Source organism: Chlorocebus sabaeus, chromosome 7 (genome assembly GCF_047675955.1).
Source record: "Chlorocebus sabaeus isolate Y175 chromosome 7, mChlSab1.0.hap1, whole genome shotgun sequence".
Classification (NCBI taxonomy): domain Eukaryota; kingdom Metazoa; phylum Chordata; class Mammalia; order Primates; family Cercopithecidae; genus Chlorocebus; species Chlorocebus sabaeus.
This window is the reverse complement of record NC_132910.1, coordinates 135929686-135942020: the sequence shown is the minus strand read 5'-3', so window position 1 is coordinate 135942020 and position 12335 is coordinate 135929686. Positions and strand designations below refer to the sequence as shown.

The 12335-nt window shown below is 41.6% G+C and overlaps 1 protein-coding gene across 5 annotated transcripts in view; it reads right to left on the bottom strand.

Moving 5' to 3' along the window:
• Positions 1-12335, bottom strand: part of SNX25 (sorting nexin 25) — a 153214-nt gene that overhangs the window by 73302 nt on the left and 67577 nt on the right. For all 5 annotated transcript variants that reach the window (XM_073017764.1, XM_073017765.1, XM_008000439.3 and 2 more), the window contains exon 6: positions 9697-9767. In XM_073017764.1, coding sequence (XP_072873865.1) covers positions 9697-9767 — 71 coding nt within the window. The remainder of the gene's footprint in view (positions 1-9696; positions 9768-12335) is intronic.

Sequence of the window (12335 nt, the reverse complement as noted above, 5' to 3'; positions counted from 1 at the left end):
GTTATCTAGACAGAACGATATCGAGAGTAGGGTAGCACTTCAAGAAGAAGAAATAGAATGTGCAAAAAATACAAGGTACGAGGAATCAGGGTGAGTTCAGGAAATAGAAAAGTTAATGTGGCTGGAATGCAGAGAGACAGGGTGGAAGGGCAGGAGATAAAGCTGAAAATAGAGCCAGGGACCAGAGGAAGCAAGACCTTGTAGATCATGTCAAGGAGTCTTCATTATAAGGAAAATGGGAAGACAATGATGAGTTTTAAACATGAAGGTGACATGATAAACTATGTATTTTTTTTAAAAAAATCACTATGACTTCAGTATGAAAAATACATTATTTTTTCATAGACAGAAATTATGCTAGGAGGCCAATTAAGAAGTTACTATAGGCCAGGTGTGGTGACTCACACTTGTAATCCGAAAACTTTGGGAGGCCGAGGCAGGTGAGTCACCTGAGGTTAGGAGTTTGAGACCAGCCTGGCCAACATGGCGAACCCTCGTCTCTACCAAAAACAGAAAAATTAGCCAGGTGTGGTAGTACCTGCCCATAATCTCAGCTAGTTAAAGAGGCTGAGGCAGGAGAATTGCTTGAACCTGGGAGGCGGAGGTTGCAGTGAGCCGAGATTGCACCATTGCACTCTAGCTTGGGTGACAGAGTAAGACTCAGTCTCAAAAAAAAAAAAAAAAAAAAAAAAGAAGTTACCATAATAGTTCAAGAGGGTGACTGGTGGTAGAGGATGGTGAAGCACAGAAAGGGAACAGAGTTGAGCTATATGTAGGTGGTCCATCTGCATAATAATGGACCGAATAAAGTATACAAGGGAGAAGGAATCAAGAAGGTGGACTCAGGTTTGTGACTTGTATGAACAGATGGTGTTATGGACTGAATGTGTTCCTCTAAAATTCATCTGCTGAAATGTTAACTTCCAATAAGACAGTATTAGGAGGTAGGGACTTTGAAACACTTAGATGAGATGATGAAGGTAGAAGCTCTGTGATGGAATTAGGGGCCTTATGCAAAGAGGAAGAGACTAGAATTCTCCCTCTCCTCCCTCCACCCTACCATATGAGGATATAGCAAGGAGGCCATCTGCAAACCAGGAACAGGGCCCTCATCAGACACCAAATCTGCCAGTACCTTGATCTTGGACCTCCCAGCCTCTAGCCTGTAAGAAATAAACGTTGTTTAAGCCACCCAGCCGGTGGCATTATGTGACAGCAGCCTGAACTGACTAAGACAGATGATGATGCCATTCACTGAGGCAAGAAATTGCAGAAGGTGCCCAGCTCTGTGAGGCTTTATGTGGATATTTTCATTTGCAGCCACTTTTGAGATATCCAAACAAAACTGTTGAGATGGCAGAGGTTAGGTAGAAAGGTACAGGATCTCTATAGACAGAAATTTGGAGTCTTCAGCATACAGATAAGGGAAAGGATTAGAGCAGGGCAGTGCTACCCAACATAACCTCTGCAATGATGGAAATATTCATAACTCACTATCCAATATAGTAGCCACACGTGGTTACTGAGTACTTAAAAGGTGGTTGATGTAACTGGGGAACCGAATTTATACTTACTTTTAATTAATCTAAATTTAAATAGTAACATGTAGCCCATGGCAATTATATTAGGCAGTACAGGTATAAAATAATTAGGTATAAAAGAGGAAAAAACCCTGAAGAACTCCAACATTTAAAAGCTGAATGGAGTAAAGAAAATAAGCAGAAAAACAAACCGACAAAGAAAAAAACAAACCGACAAAGAACTAGAATAAGACAGGGAGCGTTAGCCCAGGCAAGCGGAATTTCAAGAAGACTGAGTAGTCGACAATATCAGATGCTGCAGAAAGGTCAAAGAAGATGAACGCTGAAAAAAGTTCATTGAAATTAGCCAGTTAGACTCACTAAGCTTCCCAAATTCTATGACCAACAGGCAGCTGATGTAATCAGTGGGTAAATTTTAGGCCTCAGTCAAAACATGTGGCCAGGTTTGAATGATAAAATAAGGACAGGGAAAAGAAAATTTTATGAGCAAACTAAAACTCCAGAGACTAATTGTTTCAAACTGTTTAGTACTTGTTAAGTTTTCTGTAAAAAGCTTTCCCTCTAATTACACCTAAAGTAATTTTGTTGCCCATAGGACAAAGACCTGACTTCGCTGGTCTCAAAAAAAAACCTTTTTTTTAGTTCTATGATTTCATTTATTTTCCCCAGAATTAATTGTATAAAATTAAACTAGCTGAGGCACCAAAGATTTTTTAAATCATACTTAATTTCTTTAAAAGACTGAAATTCCAAAAGAAAAAGGCCATCAAGAAAAAAATCAAATAAAAATTTCTTCCTTGTTAAGGAGGGTAATATTTCTCTCTCTAAGACAAACAAATCTACTGTGAACCTAAAACGTACAGTTTTGGGTGGATTTTCTGGAGTGTGTTGAAGCCTCAAAAGCCTTATTTTGAACTGTCCTAAATATAGAAAGTAAAGAGCTCTACAGCTTGTCTTATGTCATCCTGAAAAAAAGGCATTACAGAGTTAGCTGGTGGTGTGGTTTGAATGTTTGCATTCCCTCCGAAATTCATGTTGAAACTCACTCCCTACAGAGTTATCAGGTGGGGCCTATAGGAGAAGATGAAGCCAGGATGAAATGAAATTGGTGCCTTATAAAACGGCTGAGAGAACTAGCTAGGCCCTTATGTCCCTCCATCATGGGAGGACACAGCAAGCATTCATCCCCTCCAGGAGATGCAATAAGAAGGTGCCGTTTTGGAAGTGGAACGCAGCCCTCACCAGCCACTGAATGCCACGGCCTTGATCCTGGATTCCCAAACTCCAGAGAAGTAAGAAATAAATTTATCTTCTTTATAACAAATACCCAGTTTGTAGTATTTTGTTATAGCAGCAGGAATGGCGTGAGACAGTGGTTAATCCCTTAAGGTTTCAGAGGGTACACAATCAGGTAATTTCTCCCAATCTGTTACATGGCATTTTTTCTTTAAATCCTCAAAGTATTTTCACAATTGCATATCATCTCTTACATCACAATATCAATTACGATTCAAAAAGACTTACCAGGCCAGGTGTGGTGGCTCAGATTAATTACAGCACTTTGAGAGGCTGAGGTGGGCAGATCGACTGAGCCCATGAGTTTGAGACCAGCCTAAGCAATGTGGTGAAACCCCATCTCTACAAAAATACAAAAACTAGCTGGACGCGGTGGTGTGCACCTGTCATCCCAGTTACTTGGGAAGCGATCGCTTGAATCCGGGAGGTCAAGGCTGCAGTGAGCTGTGATTGCACCACTGCACTTCAATGTGGGTGACAAAGCCAGACCCTGTCTCCAAAAAGAAAAGACTCACCAGAAACATCTTTATATGAAACAGAACCATATTTATATTGTGTGTGTATTAATATACACTACATTCACAAATAGAGTTCCCATCTCTAGGTTGAATACTAAACATTCCTAGGATCGTCCATCTGTTCATTCTTCTTTTAAACTTCCTCAGTTTCCCACTTATAAAAAAGAATGCAGCAATAAGGAGAAAGAACATTGGAAACAAAATTACTTACGACTTACTTTTCCCTGGTTCTTTGTCTGATTTTCACTAGATCACACTACCTCCAAAATGCAAAGATCTTCAAAAACAACTCAATAATTTTATTTTGGGGAGATTTTTTAATGCTAAAAATTTACCTTTAATGACTTTTATGGGAGGGGCGGAAACACATTCTTATTGAAATGGGAAGGTCAATCTGAGAAACAATGACATAGCTATTTTTAATGCAGCTGTCTAGAAGCATTATATAAATTAGACTTTTATTTGCCAGCCATACATCAAAACTCCAAAGATCACAGAAATACAAGAATGACTTCCCGTAACATCCAATAAGTTACTCATACTGAGTTAAAAGAAAAACGACAAGGAGGAATGCTAAATTTTTCTTATTTTTCCTTAGAAAAAGTATCTGCACTTAAATTATAACTTAATTATTTAAAATTGAAAGCACCTACATATGAATTTTAATGGGGAGACAACAGATGGTATAATGAGTTAGTGGAACTCACTTCAGATTGTTAATACATTGTTCTGCTCTAATAATGCAGCAGCATCAGCTTTACTGATACTTGACCTGGAAAGAGCAGAAAGAGAAGACTATTAACTACCGTCTCTATAATGGTAACTTCCAAATATTTGTCTTCAGGGTTGTTCTCTCTCCACAGCATGAATCCCAGCTTAGAAATGCCAAATGAGGACTTTCCTATGCCCCTCTTGCCCCAAATCCAGAATGTCCGAGACCAAACCCCTACGTAACCCCTGACTCTTTCAATATCTTCACTGAGAACCCTTTATGATTATCTAGAGGACTCGATCTAAACATGAAGAAAAATTGAGTCCTGGAGAAATAAAATGACTTGTGCAGATTCCATCAGGAAGCTAGCAGCATAAGTGAACTTGAACCAAGGCCCCCAAATTCCTGTGCTAGGGCTTTTTCTTTTACACCCCAAACTTGATCTCATCAACCTGCAGGAATGGACTAGAAGGGATGACCTCGCTGAGCAAAGTGTTTTGAGCTGCATTTATGCGTGCTTGATGCTTACTCCTTTTGATCTAAGTGATTTAGACTAACTGACGGCTGTTCCCTCCTCTGTAAAGTCAGCAGATCGCACTGGCACTATCATTGTCTTGGATCCTTTGTTCCATCTTCCGCAAGTCGCTAAGCATGCTGTTGTCCTTCATGATCTTCCTTATCAATCCCTTCCTTTTCACTAGCATTATCCAGGTCCTAGATTTCAATACCTTATTCCTACTTTGTGCATCAGCCTCCTAGTTGGAATACTCCAAGATATTTTTCAAAGTCTTCATCATTTGTCTATTTTTTCATTTTCTGTTTATAAACAATTGTGTTTTACATTGTTTTTCTAACTCTGTTAGTGCTGCAATCCCTCATGGCACTATTTTGAAATGTTTTCATTACTATAAAATTATGAATATGGGCCAGGCGCCGTGGCTCACGTCTGTAATCCCAGCACTTTGGGAGGCCAAGGTGGGTGGATCATGAGGTCAGAAGATTGAGACCATCCTGGCTAACAACGAAACCCCGTCTCTACTACAAATACAAAAAAATTAGCCGGGTACGGTGGTGGGTGCCTGTAATCCCAGCTACTTGGGAGGCTGAGGCAGGAGAATCGCTTGAACCTGGGAGGTGGAGATTGCAGTGAGCCGAGACTGCGTCATTGTACTCCAGCCTGGGTGACAAGAGCGAAACTCTGTTGAAACAAACAAACAAACTCCTGTCCTCTAGTAATCCTCCCTCCTTGGTCCCCGCAAAGTGCTGGGATTATAGAAGAGTCACTACACTCAGCCAAGTTCTTCATTTTTAAAGAAGTCCAATTTACTTTTTTCCCCTCGTCACTGTGCTTCCCTTCTTTCTTACTAGACCCGCACCATTTGCCAGAGCACTGACTCCATGGAACCTGTCTTTTTCTGGACACGAAGGCACGCGGTGGCTGGAATTACCTACCTATACAGTTCCAGCTAGTCTACTTTTTGCCAAAGCGTTTTTTCCTAACTTTGAACCCTATTATAGTCTTAAAAGAGACTAATGTAGAAAAAGCTAAATACTGATACCAGAATTAACCCAAAAGGAGAAAAGGCAGAAATTCTTAATGTGGTCAGAAAGCTTGCTGAAAAGAAACATTTCCAGCATTTTCACACACAAAAAAGGGAACTAAATGTTATACTTGAACTTGCCAGTTATAATGCAGTGGGTTGAATCGTGCTCCCAAAAAGATATGTTGAAGTCCTAACCCTCTCATACCTACTAAAGCAATCTTATTCGGAAATGGGGTCTTTGCCGATGTGATCAAGTTAAGATAAAGTCATGCTTAATCAGGGCGGGCCCCGATCCAATATGACTAGCGCCCCTTTTAAGAAAACAGAGACGCAAAACCAGGGAAAAATATCATGTGGCGACTGAGGCAGGGATTGGAGTGATGTATCTCCAGGCCGGGAACACCAAGGATTGCCAGCAACATGGAAAGCTAACACACAGACCCGGAAGACTCCCCCAGCACGCTCAGAAGCAGCGTGGCCCTGCCAGAGCCTTGGTTTTAGACTTCTTGCCTCCAAAACGGTGAGAGAATACATTTTTGTTGTTTGTGCCAGACAGTTTGTGGTACTTTGCCATGGCAGCTCTAGGAATTGAGACAGAAGAACCTTTTAAATATTGTATGATTCTACTTACACGAGGTATATAGACTTGTCAAATTCAGAGAGACAGAAGGTAGGATGGTGGTTGCCATGGGCTGAGGGGAGTGGGGAAGGCGGAGTTATTGTTTAGCGGGTATGAAGTTCCAGTTTGGGGAGATGAAAAGTTCTGGAGATGGGTGGTAATGATGGCTACAGAACAGTCTGGAAGTAATTAGTGCCACAGAACTGTACACTTTAAAATGGCCAATTTTGTTACGTATATTTCGCCACAATTAACCCTCTTCTCCCCAAAAGAAAAATGTTTTTTCTAAGGAATGTGAGCTCCTTTAAATGACCAGGGCCAGAAAGGCATTTAGAATGTAACAGAGGTCATGTCACACTTCCCCATGAGCTAAATAACTACTTCTTGAAGCCACTTCTATTCAGGCTCTAGACTAACGCCAAGCAGTCATAAAATGTCATACACATTACAGTTTAACTATGTACAGCCAAGCACTAACCAATGTTGTTTCTGTAAACCCATGAGAATTCCTGACAACATTTGTAATTGCCCCCTTTCCTGATTTGTGTTTTCTCTTTAAAAACGTGAGCCTCTCTTTTGTTCTATGCAGCACTCAAGGCAACCTGGCAGTGTGTCCCTGTCTGTAGTCTTCAACTTCTGAACTTGAATACATTCTCTTTAAACTAGATTCTGACCTTTTTGATCATTTTGGGCAGAGAGAAACTAATACTTACAATAAACCAAACGCTTCAGTTATAATTAAAATTCAACCAGAATATACCATATTAAGACTAAATTCTTGCCAGTTACTTTGTCCTTATATATAAACATGTACACACATTCTCATGCTAAAATTTTGTATTAAGCACAAAGCAAGTAAGAGTTTAAGCAGTTTAACTATGCAAAAAGCAGGAAGATTAAAGTCACTGCAGCATTATACTATGCGGACACAGAGGCCGGAGGTGACAATCACTGCTAACCAGTGACCTCAGAGAAGCAATGAAACCAGTATTCAATGCTTTCTGTCCCAGGCAAAATGGCTCCAAGGCCCCAAGAGTGCTTCGTTTGTCTGTCTTTTCCTCAGTGCTTAAATCACAGAAGGAAGCCAGGATACCCAAAAGAGTTGCAAGGACAGCTTAAATGGAAAACACAGACACGAAAGAATCAAGCGTCACTGAGAATGTTTATAACATAACTGTTACGGGCTGAATCGTGTCCTTCCCGCACTCCCAAAATAAATTCAGATGCTAAAGTACTAACGTCAAGTACCTTAGGATGTGACCTTATTTGGAGACAGAGTCTTTGCCGAGTCAATCAAGTTAAAATGCAGTCATTAGGTGGGCCTCAATGCAATATGACTGACATCCTTGTAAGAACAGAAAATGGAGACATGAAGGAACGACAAGTACAAAAGAAGGACAATGTGAAGACACAGGGAGAAGATGGCCATCTGCAGACAGGGAGAGGCCTGGAGCAGGTCCTTCCTCACCGCTCTCAGAAGGAACTACCTTGCTGACACCTTGGTCTTGGGATTCCAGCCTCCAAAACTGTGAGAAAATTAATTTCTGTTGTTAAAACCACCCAGCTTGCACTTTTTAATGGCAGCCCTAGCGAACTAATGGAATAACAAAATAAGAAAGGTATTTTGCTGACTGAACTCAAAGAGGGGCACTAAAAAAGATTAGAGTGGCAAGAAGGCATGCCTCTGCAGTGTTCTCTTTCAAACAGTTACCCATCTGTCTGGAAGTGAAGCATCTTCTCTGCAAGAACAGTGATAAAAAGGAGAGCAACAGAGTCCACGCTCTTGTAGGAATTCATCAGATCAAGTCTCCTTAGCTCAAAAGCCCATTTAAAGACGTCCTCATTCAGAGTAAAATCCCAAGTCCCCGCAGTACCAGTCAGGCCCTTGTGACTGGGTCCCCTGCCGCCTCTCTGAGCTCGTGTTTGGCTTCTCTCCCTTTCTTCAGCCCCATCAGTTTCCATAAACCCTGCAAGTTTCTGTATCAGGATTTGGCACCTGCCCTTCTCCAGATACCCCAAGGCTTCCGGATCACTGCTCAAAGCCCACCATCTGAGTGAGGTCTTCCCCAACTCACTAACTGAATGCAGAATTAGCCTCCCCTGCAGCAGAACCAGCGCTCCCTACCAGGGCTCCCTGCATCCCAACTTTGTTTTTCTCCAAGGAACATGTGACCATCTGAAATCAGCACATATTTTCTGGTGATTGTCTAACTTCCTCCCAGCCTAGTTTGGGGAATCAGAATGCAGAGGTTTGGCTTTGTTTACTAGCGTATCATTACCATTCAGTAGGTGCTCAGTAAACACTGCTGAATGGACATACTTGCACAGGCTTCCTTACAGGCTGAGCTGAGGAATCAGTGCCTCTTCATAGTCTATACCTGTATTTGCTTTCTACTTGCTCCTACCTTCTGTCAGGCTCAGGCAGCGAGTCCAGGTCCAAGCCCCCAGCCCGAGCTTCCTTTGCTTCTGTGTGCTGATGAGAAACCTGAAAGCATGCTTTAATGTCTTTGGCCCAACTCTTCCCTGTTCTTTTAGCACTCTACTTCCTCTCCTTGGCAGAGACTGGAGCAGGCCTGGAGGTTTTTGTGGAATGTCTATTGTTCCAGGTGGAAGCCGTGTTTGCTACCCCTCAGCTGCAAAGCAAGACCTGCTCTGCACTCTACATTTTACACATTCTCTACCTTTGTATATGCAAGGGGGAATATTCTAGCATCAGGCAAACTACAAGGGAGTTGAGAGCCATCCTCACACCTTAATCATTCTTCGGTATCCTGCCTGGGAAAGAATCTTACTTCACTGGAAGAGAAACAGGAAGAAAAGGATAGAGCAATACATATATATGTGTGTATATGTGTGTGTGTGTATATATGTGTATGTGTGTGTGTATGCCACCCTCCCCGCCCCCCAACAAAACTACAACACAAGAGTGGAAAGACAGAAAAAGCTATTAGCAATCCGACGCTTAAATAAAGGAAAAATATTTTATAATTCCTTTAAAAAATGCTTAAAAAGGAAAATAAAGGAAAAGATTAAGTAAATTATGAAACCCCAACTTATTGGAGTCATTTAAATGACCATCAAGATTATGTTTCAAGATAGAAATATTAAATTTCAATATGTGAAAAAGAATTATGTAATCGTGTTTAATTTAAAAACAGAAAAGAAACATTATATACTGAATGATTCTAACCTTCTAAAAATTATGACTGCAGCTGAATAAAGTTTATACGGGAATACAGAAATACAAACAAAGGTTTTTGTTAGGATGAAATTATATGTACTTCTCTAATAGTATTGTATTGTTATAATAATACAATATTGTTCTAATAAATTGTTCTAATAAATTGAAATATTTAAATGTAAACCAGAAAAGCTCCTATTTGCCAAAGACCTGACAGGAGGGAGAAGCCCGGGGCTCAGGCTGCCCTTTCAGATGCGGAACTGAAGAAAACAAACCCGCTCTTACCTTTGTGCCTCTTCAGTTGGGGAAAACTGCTGATTGTAGTCGCTTGGATTATTTCCACTACAATTTGATACCTGATTTTTAAAAAGAGAAAAGGAAAAAAGATTTAAGAGGAAGAAAATACTATTTTCAGAAATAACTTTAGACTGTCTTTATACTAAACAAATATCACATGGGAGCTGAATCCTGCCCACGGCTCATTAAAATAATCGACAGGGACCGAGCATCTGCAATAGGCCGGGCCCCACGCTACGTGCTAGTCACTTCTGAGGCCTTCATGTAAACACCACGAGCCTCCTCACCCCCACTCTGTTCCCCATACCAGAAGCATAACTGCTGTAGAAACTGAGGTTATGCTCAGCCTCCCTCTCCTCCACACTCCTAGGTGAGCAGAGCTAGCTGATTCCACTTCTTACATTTGTGCTGTCCAATAAGGTGATCACGAGCTACATGTGGCTATCCAATTAAACAAACAAACGTTTAGTTCCTCAATCACACTAGCCACATTTCAAATGATCCACAGTACCTGTGACTTGTGGACCATGCTGGGCGGTGAGAGTAGAACATTTTCTTCACTGCAGAAAGTTCTACTGGATGGTGCCGTCTTCAATCGTTCTCAAAGCTGTCCTCTCCCGGGCAGCCCCACTGCCCCACCTGAGTGCACTGCCTCATTGCTTCTCATTTAGAAGACGGTCCCCAACCCAACAGAATCAAAATATCTGCACCAGGACTTGCATCAATATTTTTAAAGCTCCCGTGGCAATTCTAAGGCACACGGAGAGCTGAGAAGCATGAGATTAGAGCACCAGCTATATATATGTGTGCCTAAGAAGACCTCCAAGTCAGGAAAAATAAATACAATTCTACATTTTAAGTGCTGAGTACAACCCTGGAGTTGTAGCTATTTTAAGCATAAATTCAATGCTTTTACAAATCCAAATTCTTAAGTGCCCTTTAATGATTACTAAGTATTGCCCTAATCAAACTGGCTTATCCTGAGTGTTTCCTAGCCCTTAATTATATGAATTAATTTCATCTGCTGGTAATAAAATTATTTAACATTAATTCTTACTTTGAACACAAGCCGTGCAGTGTTCTAAGATTTAATGTTATATATGGCTGGCTTTTAGAGCACACAATTACATACATTCTTTTGCTTTCAACTAAAACCCAGAGGAGAGACAAATTTATCTTAGTCATAGCTACTTGTGGACTCCTCACAAATTTGCATCTTATTTTTTCATTAGGGTAATATAAACATCAGTGCTTGACTCTCATGACCTCAGAGCAGGCTGTCAGGATCAGTGTTGGCATGCCAGCCAGAGATGGTGGCAGACGCTGCCCGCTGCCTGCCCAACGTCCAGTCTCCCTTCCTTCCTTGCTAAGTGACCTACAGTTTTATCAGGGAAAGTGACACACCTAGCTAAAAAAGCTAGCTTTCTCCCCAGCAGTCAGAGATGGCCAGGTGATACCATTCTAGCCTTGGAGATAGGCAAAAGTCATTGGGCAGGGATTTCAGGAAAGTGGGCTAAAAGTAGCCTCCACAGAAAAGCCCTTTCCAACTTTAGTCCTCATCTTTCCCTCATTTTTCTGTGTAAAACAAGGATGCAATTGGCTACAGGCACAGCAGTACCTTACAATCATGAGGGTAAAAGCCACAGGCTAGGCCGGGCACAGTGGCTCACACTTGCAATCCCAACGTTTTAGGAGGCTGAGGCAGGAGGATTGCTTGAGGCCAGGAGTTCAAGAGCCCAGGCAGTATAGTGAGATCTCATCTCTACAGAAAACTAAAAAGTTGGCTGGGAGTGGTGACGCATGCCGGCAGTCCCAGCTACTCTGGAGGATGAGGCAGAAGGATCGAGTGGACCCAGGAGTTCAAAGTCACAGTGAGCTATGATTGCGCCACTGCACTCCAGCCTGGATGACAGAGCAAGACCCTGTTTCTTCAAAAAACAAAACAAACCCCCAAACAGAAAAAGGCCAGGTGTAGTGACTCATGCCTATAATCCTAATACTTAGGGAGGCTGAGGTGGGAGGATTGCTTGAGCCCAGGAGTTTGAGACCAGCCTGGGAAACAAAGGGAGATCTTGTCTCTACTAAAAATAAAAAAAAAGTTAGCTGGGCGTGGTGGTGCACACCTGTAGTACCAGCTACTCAGGAGCCTGAAGCAGGAGGATCACTTGAGCCTGGGTGGTTGAGGTTGCAGTGAGCTATGATCGTGTTACTGCACTCCAGCCTGGGCAACAGAGCAAGACCCTGTCTCAAACACACAAAAACAAAAACTACAAGCTAAGGATGATGCAATAAGAAGACAGGAGGAGTTCAGGGTTCCAATGACATCATGAACCATCAAAACAGCCCCCAACTACCAATCTCAGGACATGTGGTGACATGGGAGAAATAAACACCTATCTCATTTAAGTTGCTGCATGTCAAGTTGTCTTGTGGCCAAATGCCACTCCAACTGATAGAGAGCTTTCTGAGGAAGACTTAACATGCTTCCACACAGCAATTCCAATTTCAAGAATTTATCATAAGGTAACAGTTTAACAAAAGAAAAAAACAAACATAAAAACCCAAAGCCCAAACTATCATATACATGTTTGTTGTAGCAAGTTCTACAAAGAAACACATGAAAATAC